The following is a 15,845-nucleotide window of genomic DNA, read 5'->3' on the forward strand; positions in this document are numbered from 1 at the left end:
TTAGGCCTCACGTTTTGAAGAGAGGGATATTAGAGAATTTATGGACGTATCTTAAAACTATCACAAAAAGTCTGCTACCCTCTCACCTTGCTCCTCCAACCACCCAGTTTCTGAATCCAGAAACAACCACTGTTAACAGACACAAAGATATTTTTGAAGTGTTTTCTTTGAAACAAATAGCTTAGTAATCAGTTTTAAGTATTTCATGTATAGAGTCTTTGGTGAATTAGTTTAGTTAGAATATAGTATTAACGAAGCCAGTGTCTTAAGGGCTTAAGTTCAAACCAGTTACTACTGCTGTGGTTGCTGGATATAAAAGGTACCTCGTACTCCAAGCAGCCATTATACAAATGCTAGTTATCAGTCTTCCTGGAGAGAGTACTGGGAGAAAAGTGAGTGGAATGACTGGCTCAGTGCAAATTCATGATACAAAAGCTGTGGAAATGACATATTTGACTAAAGATGAGTGGGTAGCATGATCAATCATGGAGATTAAGAGCACAGTTATCAACTCTGTACATGTTGATGAGGAAATGGAGTCCAGAAGGTGTGATTTGTGAATGAAGTTGTCGTTCTGGGACTGTATAGCTTAGGTAGCGTAACTCCTAGCTTGAGCATTTCTTCCTGTACCATATTCCTTGCACACATTTGTTTAGGACAGTTTAGTCCAAAGAGCATAAACACAAATAAAAGAAGCCAGATACAAAAGAATCACATACTATGTTTCCATTCATTTAAAGTTTAAAAACAGGCAGAACTCAGCCATATGGTTCAGAGATGTGTGGCAGTACTACTGTCTGTCCATCAAAATCTGTTCTTTCCTTCTTCCGTAATAATGGAATTGTAGTTGGGCACGTGACTGCCCAGCTACACCTCATTTCTCAGCCTTTCTTGCAGTTAGGTGTGCACGTGTGACAAAATTTTCTTCAGTGCTAGAGAGTGGAATTGTTGTGTGCCACTTCTGTGTCTGTTTCCTAAAACTTCCCATGCATGCTTCTCTGTCCTCTTCTGTAGACTAGGATGGCAGTCATCAGAGCAGTATTTGAAGTCATGAGCTGAGAATGGCAGAGCCACCATCAGCCTGCAATTCTTGACCGTGTTGACCCCTGGCAACCTGCAATGCCCACCCTAACAGAGAGTTAAATTTTTGTTGTGTTTGAACTATTGTATTCTTTTTGTTATGGTAGTTTATCCTACTGTAATTAATACAGGATGCATACATAAGTGGTAAAAATATAAAAGAAACAAGGAAATGATTATTATAAAAGTCAGGAGAGTGGCTGACCTCTAGGGTGGAGGGAGGACATGATTCCTATAAGGAGAATTTTTGCATCACTACATATTTGTATTTTAAATTTTAACCAAATAGTCCTTAAATCGCACAGGTTAGCAATATCGGTGTATTCTTTTATCGGTAGAATTTGGGAGTACATTTCTTTACACCATTGCCAACATCAGGTTATTACTGTTAAAATTAATCTTTGCCTCAAATTGCAAAAAAAAACTACCTCATATTAATTGTAAACATCATTGTTAAACTGTAGGAGTAATATATTAAAAGACACTCCTTTTACTTTTATGTATTATGTATTTCTTAGTTTTATATTATATGTATATTTCACATTTTTAATCCTTTTTAAAATTTTTATTTTTAATTACACAAGTAAAATATAAATATAGTTTCATTATTTATAGTGTTTTAAACTTTTAAATCAGTCACCTCCCAAGCCCATTCACTGTTTATTAGATAACCACTACTATCAATTTGGTGTATACCTGTTCAGAATTTTCTAACTTTCATTCCTATCAATATGTATTGTAGAAATATATTCTATTTACATAAATGGTATCATTTGATGTTGATCTTCATGGTTTTTTTCACCCAAAAATATGTTTTGGAGATCTTTCCTTAGCGGTCGTCTATATACTTTTCTTTAAATTGCCTAGTATTGAATATCATATATATATTATAGTTTATGTAACCAGTTCCCTGGTGATGTGCATTTACATTATTTCCAGTTTTTGACTATTACAAACAGCATCGTAATAAAGGTACCTTTTTTGGGTACCTGTGTTTCTTCAGAGTAGATCTCTAAACATGAAATTATTCGGTCATTTAAAATATTAATAGTTATTACTGTAGAACAAATGTATATCCCATCAGTATATCAGATTACTTTTTTGCCCACATCTTCTTTTAATATTATCGGCATTTAAATTTTTTACTAATCTGAAGGAAAAATGATGGTCTCAGTGTTATAATATTTGTTTCCCTGATTACTGGTATGGTTGAATATTGTTTCATAATTTCATTGGATTTTTAGATTTCTTCTCCTTTGAATTACCCACTGATATTTCTGTGTAAGTTTCTGTTTTTTTTTTTTTTCATGCTGCTCTAAAGGACTTCTTTATATATTCTGAATATGCATCCTATGAATACTATGTCTGTGGCAAACTTTTCTCCATTCCGTAATTTGTCTTTTAATTTTGTTTATTGTTTTTTATTGTGTAAAAGTTTTATGTAGTCATTTTGTCAGTCTTTTCCTTTAATGCATTTACATTCCTTCTCTATCCTAGGTTATAAATAGTCTATATTTTTTCCCAGTATTTGTAAAATATGGTATGAGTTAGGGCTCTAACTTTACTTTTTTTCTCTATGGATAGCCAGTTGTCCTAACAGCATTTACAAAATAGCTTATCTTTTTCCTACTGATTTGAAATATCACCTTATTTATAAGTTCCCATACAGGCAGGGGTCTGTTTTTGGACTTTATCCTGTTACCTTGTTCTGTGCTAATACCAACACTGTTTTAATTAATATACCTATGTGATATATTTTGATAGCTGATAGAGAAATTTCCTATCACTGTTCTCCGAAAAATGAGAGATATCTCTAGAATCAGTGAAATCTTTGTGAAGTAATATTTAGTTTGGTTCTTTAAAAATTGTCAGAATTTCAGTAAGCAGAAAGGAAAAGGAGGACATGAGATGAGAGGTTAGACATTTCAACGCATGTTCTGTGAATCACAGCTAATTTGAGTCCGGATTGTTCTGGGCCTTGAGTGCAATATCAAGAGTTTAGCTTTCATTTGGCAGATGGTAGCAGGACGTGATGGGATCCAAGTGAGCCAGAGAGAGACGAATCTGGCAGCAGTGTGGATGATAATTCAGGTGTGCTTTAGTGGTGTCTGAACTGGGGAATGGGAAGGAATGAGAGACTAAAGGAATAATCAGTAGGAGTTGATGATTGAAAAGGGGAGTTGAGGAAGAGAACAAATTTGGGAGGATGACAGGACTTGAGTTATGAGAAAGAGCTAGTTTGCGGGGATGGTGATGACTTGGTTTTAGGCATGTTTAATTTTAAGTGGTGGTAAGTATCCAGTTAGAGATGTCTGCCAGATTGTTAGAAATGTGGAACTAAAGCTTAGCAAATTCAGATCTGGGAATCAGGTACATGGGGATGTTAAAGCTGTGGAAGTTAAGATACCTCAAAGAGAATATTAGTGGGAAAGGGAAGCTTAATGAAGAACTTTCAGTATAATAACTAGCATTTGTTTTATATACCCTTACTATGTGTTGAGCACTTTCTGTAGTGCTGAGTACTCTGTATACCTCTTCTCATGTTCACTTTACACCCCTATAGGTAGATATTATTATTCCACAGAAGTTGTAACTTGCCCCATTCAAATAGCAGAGCTAAGAAGCAGATAAATCTGCCTGGTTCTACATTTCATCCTTTTAACTTCTAAGATACTCCACTATTTAGTTTTTCGGGAAAAAATTTAGAGAAGTATGAAGAATCTATAAAATGTGAGAAATAGGAAAGGCTAAAGATCATCCAATTCAACTCTTTAGTCTTAAACTTGGGAAACTAAGGCCTAAAGATAAAAGAAGACTTGTTTGGTCACAAAAGTGGATGGCAGAATTGCTTAGCCACCACTGCTTCTCAAAGCTTTCTACTGAAATACTTCCGATAACAGAAGTTTTTTGTTGTGTGGGGGGCCTATTGCAAGTTTGAAATTTGTTTTGAAGTTTCCTGTTTTATTCTTTAAATATAAGTAAATATTTCATTTTTACCCCCCCATATACCAGCCAATATTTAATTATTTGTCTGTTTAACTTTTTATTTTGAGCCAGCTTTAGATTTTCAGAGTAGTTAGAAAGGTAGTACAGAGAGCTCCTGTACAACCTCGTGCAGTCACTTGAATTGTTGCTATAATATAAATAGTGCTTCAACTTTCTCTTGCTTCTTTCAAAATTTTTTCTTTGTCTTTAATTTTCAACAGTTTGATTATGAAGTGTGTGGGCTTGAATTTCTTTGGGTTTTTCCTTTTAGGGGTTCACTGAACTTTTTGAATCTGTAAGTTTATGTCTTTCACTTGAAAAGTTTTCACCTGTTATTTCCTCAAATAATTTTTCAGCATTGTGCTCTTTTTTCTTTCCTTCTGCTTCCATTCCTTAGTTCAATTTTCAGAGTTTTTGGCATGATGTTTAGGATCACATTCACTCTTGTATACCTCAAAGATGAGCCCAGGAGTTCGTAGACACCTTTATGGGGTCGTTTTCCAGAGTGCCTTCCTCTCTGCAATATCCTGGGCCTTAATTTAACCCACCCTGTTGAGTACTTCCTGCTGTTGTACCTACAACCCAGGGCCCAGTAGCAGAAGACAGAAAATGCAACAGGTTTCACCCTTCTCTCTTAGGATTGCAGATCTTCTAGTCAGAGAGGGAACTTACCACTGCCTCCCCACCCTCATTTTTAGATGTGTGTGTCCCCTATCCTTGCAGTCAGTCCGGGGCTCGGACTTGAAAAAATGAAGAAAAGCGGGGTGGGGAATGAGGAATTTTCTTCACTCTCTCTGAGTGTTATGAGACTTCTTTTCTACTCCTCAAGACAGAACTTGTGGGCTACGCCTAGAGCTCTCTGTCTACACCAATGGCCACTTCTTTGTTTTGAGCTTTCTTGAGCCCTGGCTGGGGAATGTCAGAGAAAGAAAAACACTCACTACTGGTTGGGTGGTATTTCAGATTCTGTTCTTCTTCCCTAATCTGCCTGCTGCTGTTTACTTTTTGGGATTCTCATATAGCTGCTCCATGTATTCTGTCCAGGTTTTATAGGCGCATTCAGTGGGAAGAGACAGGGATTATTATTTTAAAGTACTTCATTTTAGTATAGTCCAATTTAACACTTTTCCCTTATTATTTTCTAGAAGCTTTATTGTTTTTGCCTTTCAATTTATATTCATAGTCTGTTTGTATGACTTCATTTTTTATTCTTTGAGTATCATCATCGTTTCATGGGTTTATATATATTTGTTTCAACTCATCACAGCCATTGGTTTTTTTTTGATGCTCAATCTGTCCCATCCCAGCTAGTGGGGAGCCTTTTCCACTTGGCCTCTGTGTCCTTCCAGCATGACTCCAGGAGTCTTTGATGGATTCTGGACTTTGCAGTAAGTTCTTGCACAACAAAATGTCCTAAGCTTTTTTTTTCCAATGTCTGACTCAGAGTAGGAATAGACCATTTTTTAAGGACTCGTGATTCATTTCAATAAAAAAAAATATTTTAGAGATTATATTATTGGCAGTAGAGGTACTTATTGCTACAGGATTATTCTTGATTCTCTTTTTAGAAACTTTTTAAAAATTATAAAAGCAATCCATTTTCTTTATAGAACATTTGAAAGTATAAATGTACAAGGATATTAAAATTATCCCTAATTTTTCACTTAGAATTTTGGCTTTCGAGATTGGAAAACTAGTTTTTAATTAGAACTATTAGACATTCTAAATACTTATTAGAACTTCCTCATTCTGTTTTTTATCACTTACAGAAAATCAGAGACTTGAGGCACTCTGGATGTCTACCGACACTCCAAAATTAATAATAAAACAGCACGTTATTTTATATTTAAATAACTTCTAAAACAAAATTGAATGTTCCCTTCTGAGAGTGGTGGTGGATAGATTTAGGAGTTTTCTCTGTTATAAAATATATAAAAAAATAAGGCCAAGAAAAAAGAGACTCAAATACATCAATTGATTTAACATGTGTTTCATGCAAACTTTAAAAGAGACTGGTTAAGCAGTTTGGAAGCATTGTAAACTATAATGAAGTCCCATTTTTATATTATTTTAGCCAACTTTGTAGTAGCTGATGCTGTAAACCAGGATAGGGAATATAAAAGTAATAGTAGGTTTGGGGAAAAAATGAGGTTTTAAAAAAACAGCTTTATTGAGATACAACTCATAACCATAAAATTCACCCTTTAAAAGTGTACATACAGTTCAGTGCTTTTTAACACCTTCAGAAAGTTGCATAACCATCACCCTATTTAATTTTACAATGTTTTCATCACCATAAAATGAGACCTCATATCCATTAGTAGTTATTCCCATACTTGCGGCACCTGGCAGCCAGGGGTCTTTCTGTCTTTGTAGATTTGCTTGTTCTGAATAATTCATAAAAATGGAATCATGCATACATGGCTTTTTGTGGCTGGTGTCTTTTAGCATAATGTTCTCAAGGATCATTTATGTTGTAGCATGTATCAGCACTTCATATCTTTTTATAGCTGAATAAAATTCCATTGTATCATGTACCACATTTTGTTTATACATTCATCAGTTGATGGACATTTGGATTGTTTCTACTTTTTGGCTATTATAAATACTACTGTGTGCACTTGTGTACAGGTTTTTGTGTGGATATATGTTTTTAGTTCTCTTGGATATAGACATAGGAATGGAATTGTTTAACTTTTTTAGGAACTACTAGTCTGTTTTCGAAAGTGGCTGTGCCATTTTATAACCCCACCAGCAATGTATGAGGGTTTCAATTTCTTTACATCCTCATGAATGCTTGTAATTGTTTGTCTTTGATTATAAGTCATTGTAGTGGGTATGAACTGGTATCTCATTGTGGTTTTGAGCTGCATTTACCTAATAACTAAAGACATTGAGCATCTTTTCATGTGCTTGTTGGCCTTTTTTGTATATCTTCTTTGGAGAAATATCTATACAAATCCTTTGTCCATTTTTTAATTGAGTTGTCTTTTTATTGCTGAATTTTGTAACAGTTCTTTATTCTGGATACAAGTCTCTTATGAAATTTATGATTTGCCAATATTCTCTCCTATTTTGTGAGTCATTTTCTCACTTTCTTGATGGTGTCTGTTGAAACACAACAGTTTTTTATTTTTTGATGAAGTCTGGTTTATCTGTATTTTCTTTTTTGTCACTTGTGCTTTTTGTGTAACTAAGAAACCATTGCCTAAATCTGTGGCCATAAGATTTATTCCTATGTTTTCTTAAAGTTTTGTAGTTTTTAGTTTTTAGATTTAGGTGTATGATCTGTTTTGAATTAATTTTTATATATCGTGTGAAGTTAGGGATCCAACTTCTTTCTTTTGCATCTGTATATCCATTTGTTCCAGTACCATTTGTTGACAAAACTATTCTTTCTCCATTGACTTATCTTGGTACTCTTGTCAAAATCACTTGTCCATAAATGAGGTTTATTTGTGAACTCTCAATTCTATTTCATTATTCTGTGTCTGTCCTTATGTCAGTACTGTACTTCATATGCAAGCTCTTTGTTCTTTAATTTCTTTCAACTATATTTTGTAGTTTTCAGTGTGTTTTGCACTACCTTCATTTTTTTGATGCTATTGTAAATGCAGTTGCTTTCTTAATTTCACTTTTGAATTGTTTATTCCTAGTGCATAGAAATACTATTGATTTTTTTTTTAATCTTGTATCCTGCAACCTTGCTGAACTCATTTATTAGTTATAATAGCCCTTTTTGTGACTTACTTAGGATTTTCTATATACAGGATTATATCATTTGCAAATAGACATAGTTTTACTTCTTTCTTTCCAGTCTGATACTGGTTTTAAATCTGTCAATTTGAGATGAATGGGTACATCTGTTGAGCATGTCTAGCAAGCAATTGAGTATATGAGATCCAGTTGCTAAGTGAAGATTGGGGTAGGAGATAGAAATTTGAAGGCCGTTATCAACCTATGAATCGTGCAATTTTGAGGAGTGAAAGCCAGGTAGAAAAAAGGAGAAATGGCTCACCCATATATCTAGTATTAACAAAGTTTCAAAGCTTTGAAGTAATCTAGCCTATTTCCTCATATGGAAAAACATAGTTAAAAGGGCAAAGTGATGCCCAAAGTTCAATTATGTAATAATCAATTATGTAATAATTGTACATAAGTACAGCCCAGTTTCCTCAACTTCCAGTTTATTGCTTTTTGCACCACCTCATACTGTTGCTGCTCTTGTTCATGTCTGTGTAGAATTACTTGTCTGTTTTTAGTAGCACTTTAACCAAGAACATCTCTTCTGTCATAATGTGCTGTTTTGTTCACTATACCTCAGTTATATAAGTATTTCTAATGGGAAGAGAGTGCTAAAAGGAAGAGAAGCTCTTACATGCACATTTAACTTCTGCCACCATGATTATCAGCCATAAACTTTTCTCACAAGGAGCAGAAAAATAGGATTGTATATAGAATTAGCATACTCCCATAGTTATTAATTACTTCTTTCATGAATAGACTAATCACAACCATAGCGGCTGTGATTTATTCCATACTTATTTTATACCTAAAATTATGCTTAGTACTTTACATTCATTATCTTAATTTTTTATAAGAACCCCTGAAGATAGATAGTACTATTAAGATCCAAACTGTATAATTGAAGAAAGTCAAGCTCAGCAAGATTTAGTTCAGTCTATGGCCATTCCACCCTGATCAAGCCCGATCCTGTCTGATCTCGGAAGCTAAGAAGGGTCGGGCTGGTTAGTACTTGGATGGGAGACCACCTAGAAGACCAGGTGCTGTAGGCGTAAAAAATAAAAAATAAGAGATTGTAAGCTGACAAGGTCCTTGCAGTCTGTGAGGTCAACCATGCGTCACCTAAAAAAAAAAAAAAAAATTAGTTCAAAGAAACAAAGTGAGTAGCAGAACAAGGATTCAAACTCAGGTTTGAATGTTTGGCTTCCAAGCCATGGTTTCAACCACTCCTCCATACTGCCTTTCTCTGTGCACATGAGTGATATGGCTGTTGGAAGAAGGATTAACAGTGGCATCCAAAATAAAATCTTTCTCTCTAGACCAAAGTTCATGGTACTCCCATTATATAATTTCAGTAATGGATAACAATTTTGGACTGAGACCTTATTTTATAATACTTATATTGCTTGGTTGCTTAAATCTGTAAATAAGGTTGCTGAATGTTGACACATAATACTTTCTTTTTCCCTCATACTGTTCTTATAGTATTTTTATGGTGGTTTCTGAAGTACTGTTTTCTTTTCAGAAAAACCATGCCAGATGGATCATCTGGATCGAATTCTTCTCTCTGGCATCTATAATGTACGCAAAGGGAAGACCCAGCTGCATAAGTGGGCTGAACGCCTAGTCGTTCTCTGTGGCACCTGCCTCATCGTTTCCTCAGTAAAGGATTGTCAAACTGGAAAGATGCACATCTTGCCTCTGGTTGGGGGAAAGGTACGACTCACAAAGATGAATTATTATTCCTCATTTGATCATCTAATTTTTAAAATATCACATATGCTTTTCATAGCTTTTTTCACATCTTTTTAAAGAAGCAGCCAGTATGAGCATTATTAATGATCACATCACAAAGTTTTTTAGAGTTCTTAGTATAAACAAAAGAAACAGACTCAGGCTAATTTAAGCATAAAACAGGTTTATTTATATCAAAGACTCTTGGAGGTCCAAAGGACATCTATACCCCAGTTCTGCGGCAGAATCCTTCTTTGAAGACACTTTGCTCTCTCCAGTGGTAGGCACTAGATGCTGTCACTAAGAGTAGACAGAAGATGCTAGCTAACTAGAAACTGGTTTTGGAACCTAGAAGTAGCTGCCATCATCTGTTCACCAATTTAGATTCTTTCTAGTTTTTCCTTTTCTCTCATTAGACTAAAATTCAGAGTCTGGGATGGTCGTAAGCCCCTGTCCAGCAGCCGTGGAGGCATGCCATTTCTTGCATCTGTACCAGAGAATTCCCTATCATACGAAAGGAGTTCAGTTGCAAGTCAGTCAAGCAGAATAACAGATGACTGGAAAGAGATATGTTAATGTTTATATGAAACTATGTATAACTTTATTTTGAATTTTGAATATTATAAAACAATCTGAACTTAAGAGAACCTCCAGACAAAACAACTGTGAATCCATGCGTTGAGACATTCAGTCTGATCCAGATACCAGCAATACAGATAAAATACATATATTAAAAAGATAAATATATAAAGAGACATAACTGGGCTTAGGAATATAAATTAGAAATGTAAGTGGTGAGTAGGTCTGAATCTGGAGGCTTCCTGGACTCTGTGTCTGAAAGGTTGTGGCAGCCCAGGAGTTCAGCTCCTGTAAATATTTGAATCTAAAAGTGCTTTGCTCATGATGGGTGACCTGGCCCAGGCTTATTGCTTGAAGCTAGTAGATGAATGGTATTCTTTGCTCTTGAAAGAAAGCTAGGAAAACAAAACTGCTGTTAACCACTGACTGGAACCAAGGCTTGTGTCTAGCTATGGTCCCAAAGAAGTGGAGGATTTAGTTATATGTCCTGTGACAAAGAAATGAACAAGTCCCATCTGTCTTAATAAATGAATGTGTATATATCCAGTATCAGCCATGGGGTAAGAACCCACCACTACTAATATGGGACCTGGTTCTGGTCTTGCAGGCTGAAGAACAGAGTGAAGAAAGTAAGTAAAACTTTTCCAAAGGGAGAAGGAGTGAGGGCAAAGTTAGGGAGACAGTGTTGGAGAAGAAGTGGGAGACAGAGCAAAAAGAGAATTTTGTTAATGGTGGCAGTATGACCAAGATCAAAAACTATGTCTCCACAACCTCCCTTGCAGCTAGTAGTGGCTAGTAGATATAAACAAAAGTTTCCAGGTAGGACTTTTGGGAAAGCCCTTCAAAATGGGACAGACATGGATGCCTTGACCCTTTGCTGTACTTTTTCTTCCCTTATGGAATGCAGTTGGAGGTCGAGCAGTCATATGATGATTCGGGAAAGCAAGTATATGCCGAGTGTGGTTGTCTGGAAAGTAGAAGGCACTTGGGCCCCTTGTGGCATTATGGAGCTTCTATACCAATTACGAAGTGACTTTTTTTAAGCCATTATTTTACAGCCGAGTATAAGTAACTGATATACTGAAGAATTTCACAGATAAATAATATAAAAAAGCCCTTAAGGGAGGCGCTCGTTCCAGAGAAGAGAGTAGAGGAGAATGGAGAAGCAATACCTGAAGAACTAATGGTTGAAATTTTTCTAGAAGTAAAGACAAACATGAACATTCAGACTAAAAGTACACTAGGTACCAAATAGGATAAATAAAAATAAATCTACACTTAGACATCCTGCAGAACATGAAGGACAAAGAGCAAATTGTAAAAGCTTCCAGAGAGAAAAAGATTACCTACAAGGAACAGACAGGCTGACAACAGCTTTCTTTTCATCAACAGTATGTGCTAGAAGAGTATTTTAAAAATTGCTGAAAGACAATACATGTCAACTTATGTTTTATAGCCAACTAAATTACCTTACAAGAGTCAAGGAAAAATAGGACATTTTCAGACAAAGACTAGTGAGCTGACATATTCTCACTGAAAAATCTGCTGAAGGATATACTTCCAAAAAAACAACCCCTTGCCAAAAATAAAAGAAAGTTAAAAAAATAATAATAAAATAAATTCAAAGGGAAAGTATGAGATATAAGAAACAGCGAGTACAGACATAGATATTTATGGTGGCAAATTTAATGTGCCAAAAAAAAGAAAGTTAAAAAAAAAATACTAAAGGAAAGTAAATTCAAAGGGAAAGTATGAGATATGAGAAACAATGAGTACAGACAGATATTTATGGTGGCAAATTTAATGTTGATTGTAAAAAGTTTTAAACATTTGTGTATTTTAATTAGAAATTTTAACTGCTAGAACTCAAACTACCCTGAACAGTATTCAAGATGTGGTGTGTTTGATAAGTAAAGTGTGATATAGTCTTGGAATAAGAGGGTAGAAACGCCAAATAACTTTAAACTTTATTAGAAAAATTGTCAAGTATGAATTTTAAAAATTTAAAGATAACTACTAACAGTAGAGGGAGAAAAGAAAATATAAAATATTTCTGTAATGCTAAAAGAAGGCAGGAAAAGAGTTGGAAAAAAGGAGCAAAATAATTAACATGGTAAATTACCACAGAGTATAGTGATAGAAATAAATCCAAATAGATCAATAATCTCAATAATTGTGATTGTCAGATTGTTATTTCAATTTTTGTTATAAGAGACACACCTAAAATTTTTGTTATAAGAAGCACACCTAAAACCTAGAAGGTCGAACATGAAATGATGGAAAAATGATACTAGTCGAATAGCAGCCAAAAGAAAATTGGTGCAATTATATCAACATCGTACAAAACACTGACATGAAAGTTTATATGCAACAAAGGCCTTGTATTCAGAATATATAAAGAACTTTTATAATATAGTGATAGACAAATAACCTATTAAAAAGCTAGGCCAAAAATTTGGACAGACCCTTTACCAAAGAAGATATACAGTTGGCAAATAAACACGTGAAAAGATTTTCAACATCATTAGTCATTGGAGAAATGCAAATTAAAATCACAGTGAGATACTGCACACCAGTAGCATGACTAAAATCCAAAGACTGATGAATACCGAATTTAGCAAAGATGAGCAACTGGATTGTTCATGCGTCATTAGTAGGAATGCAGTCACTTTGGAAGCTATTTTTTTTGTTTCTTATAAAGTTAAACATATGCTTGTTGGATTACCCAGCAGTTCTCCTATATATCGAAAAATGAACATATATCTTTACAGAGACTTTAAGTGAATATTCATAACAGCTTTATTAATAATTGCTCCAAACTGGAAACAACCCAAATGTTCATTGACTGGTAAATTGATAAACACATTTGTTATATCCATATAATGAAATAATGAGCAATAAAAAGGAATGAATCGCTGATACATACAAGAACAAGGATGAATCTCACAAGCATTATTCTAAGTGAAAGAGGCCAAATTCGAGTCTTTTTATGGTATGATTCCATTTATGTGAAATTCTAAAAAAGACAAAACTATAGTGATAGAAAACAGACCACTGTTGCGAGGGTCTGGAGGGGAGGGGATTGACTGAAAAGGGCTCAAGGGAAATCTGGGAGATGTATTCATTTATAAAAATTCACCAAATTGTTCACTTAGAATCAATCAATTTTCTTTTTAATCCAAAGACTTAATGTAACTTCTACCTCAATAAAAACTTACTTCACCAAAAAAGACTTTAGTGCAGAAGTATTAGTAGAGATAAAGAAGCTCACTACACAATGATGAAAGGAACGTTTCACTAGGAATATTTAATAATTCTGAAGTTGTACATATTTTACAATATAGTCTCAAAATATATAATGCAAAAATTAATGTACTTAAAGCAGTTGACAAATTAACTCTTAGTGGGAAATTTACAAACCTTTTTAATTATTAGACATTATATGACTCTTTCTGTGTCAACATCCCATAATAAACATTTAAAAGGAAAGATCCTAAAATGGTATCCTTCATTTCATTAACACCCTTTATTTTGACACAGACTCATTCAATTGCAGTGATCTATTACTATAAGAAAAATGGTCATGTGGTGAGCATCACAATTGAAAGTTATGAATATTATTTAATTTGTTGGATCTTTTTAATATGATTCTTTTTTGCTTAAAGTGTTTTGTGTTTCCGCCACTTGATTTAATCTTTACTTGCCACCAGAAACCTAATGATTTACAAGTATAACTTGGAAGTTTCCAGCTGGCTCACTAAGATTCAATAGCTATGACATACCAAAGTGAGATGTCAGACAAAGATGTAAGTGATTCCATAACTATAAAAAGACTTCATCTTCATCAAAGCTGTATAGGTTGGGTTGTTGGATTTGCAGAATTTCTTTGAAGAAAGCTGTGCTGTGAATCTCTGCCACCACCTCGAATGGGAATGGGGAGGTTTCTGTCTCTTTCCTCAAGCCTGGTGAAAGAGGTTTCAGTAAGACTCGAGAGCTTGCTATGGGTCCCCTGCATTATGAGAGACATAGTGGCCTGGTGTCCTGCCTTCTGACCTGGAAGTCTTGAAGACAAGAGATAGGACACCTTGCTGCTTTGGTGAGAGCAGAAAGCCCAGCTCAGTCATTGGGGTCATTGTGTGTACTCTTTGGGTTTGTTAGTTCGTGACCCTGATGGGTTGAAAGAGAGTGAAAACCATTGGGTGGGTGGGTGGATTCTCTTAGAACATGTCCAATAGGGCCACATGGAGGGGCAGACAAGCTGAAAGTAGACCACCAGATTTCTTTGGGTCTGAGGAGGGAGTGGTCATTTGCTGGAATAATATGCATTAGTCAGATGAAGAGATCTATAAGTAAATGTTGTCATTGGTTGGATTGGGGTGGGGGTATCCAAAGAACCTTCAGGAGGGTCCATTGAAATTTGCTTTAAAATCCCCTTTAAAATCTGGTAGGCCCAGAGATTGTGAAGTCAGATTATGACTCTGCTAGTCTAGTAAGAACCTTTAGGCTTATATATTTCCTATCCTCCTTCTCTCTCTGCTTCAACCCAAGAGGGAGTCAGAAATGGCATCCATCCCAGTACCTAGTAAGTAAGGGAGGAGGTGAGTCCAAAAAGCAGGCGAGGGCACCCCTTGTGGGCAGGCAGCTACATCCATGTGCCCCAGTGTTGGGGGAAAGGGTTGGAGCAGTCTAACCTTTGAAGTGGAAAATTTGCCTCATACCATGTGGGCTTGTTCAGGAGACACTTGAAACACAGCATAAATTCTTGCATCAAAGGGACTTGTACTTGCTCTTGTGCCAGTAATGCTCCTCTGGGGAGGTTTCCATGCCTTGCTCCTGGACCCCCTTAGGATCTTGTTTCACTCGTTACCTCCTCAATGAGCTCCTTCTTGACTGCCCTGTTCATCATTCAGAAACCCCTCCCGCCCCCCGCCCCAGGCCAGTTTCCCTCTAAGCCCTTAGTCTGCTTTATTTTCTTCATATTAACTCATTTATATATTACATCATGTTATATTCCATTATATGACAGTTTTGATGTTAGAGTATTTGTCCCCTCTCATATGTAAACTCCATTGAGAGCAGGGGCTTTGTTGCTTTTTTCCCTCTGTGTCCCCAGCACCCAGAAGAGTAGAATGTATTCATTCAACACATATTTAATTATCAAAGTGAAACTATTTTGTGACTTAAATAGTAATAAACTTACTTACAATTATGCTCTGTGAGTCCTGCTCATTCAATATACTTGTTATAAGTATTCTTTTGCTTTTTTTAGACAGCTTTATTGAGCTATAATTAATATACTGTACAATTCACCCACTTAAAGTATTTAATTCTTTGGCTTTTAGTATATTACCAGAGTTGGGCAACCATCACCACAATCAATTTTAGAATGTTTTCATGATCCTGAAAAAAAACCCTTGCACTCCTTAGCTGTCATTTCCCTATTCTTTCCTTAGCCTTTGGCACCTGCTGATCTACTTTCTGTCTACAGATATGCTGATTCTGGACACTTCATGTAAATGGAATCACGTAGTATATGGTTCTTCGTGACTGGCTTCTTTCACTTAGCATAATGTTTTCAAGGTTCATATGTGCTGTAGTGTGTATCAATATTTTATTCCTGTTCATGCTGAATAATCTTCCTTTGTGTGAATACAGCATAATTTTGTATATACATTTACCTGTTGATGGACATTTAGGTTATTTCCACTTTTTGGCCATTTTGA

General features: G+C 35.4%; 1 protein-coding gene and 1 pseudogene across 1 annotated transcript in view; both read left to right on the forward strand.

The window, feature by feature from the left end:
* PHLPP2 (PH domain and leucine rich repeat protein phosphatase 2) overlaps nt 1-15,845 on the forward strand; it is a 57,314-nt gene that overhangs the window by 12,245 nt on the left and 29,224 nt on the right. The window contains exon 3 of the mRNA XM_006909827.3: nt 9,335-9,525. Coding sequence (XP_006909889.1) covers nt 9,335-9,525 — 191 coding nt within the window. The remainder of the gene's footprint in view (nt 1-9,334; nt 9,526-15,845) is intronic.
* Nucleotides 8,745-8,861, forward strand: LOC112478215 (annotated as a pseudogene).

Source organism: Pteropus alecto, unplaced genomic scaffold (assembly GCF_000325575.1).
Source record: "Pteropus alecto unplaced genomic scaffold, ASM32557v1 scaffold42, whole genome shotgun sequence".
NCBI classification, from domain to species: Eukaryota; Metazoa; Chordata; class Mammalia; order Chiroptera; family Pteropodidae; genus Pteropus; species Pteropus alecto.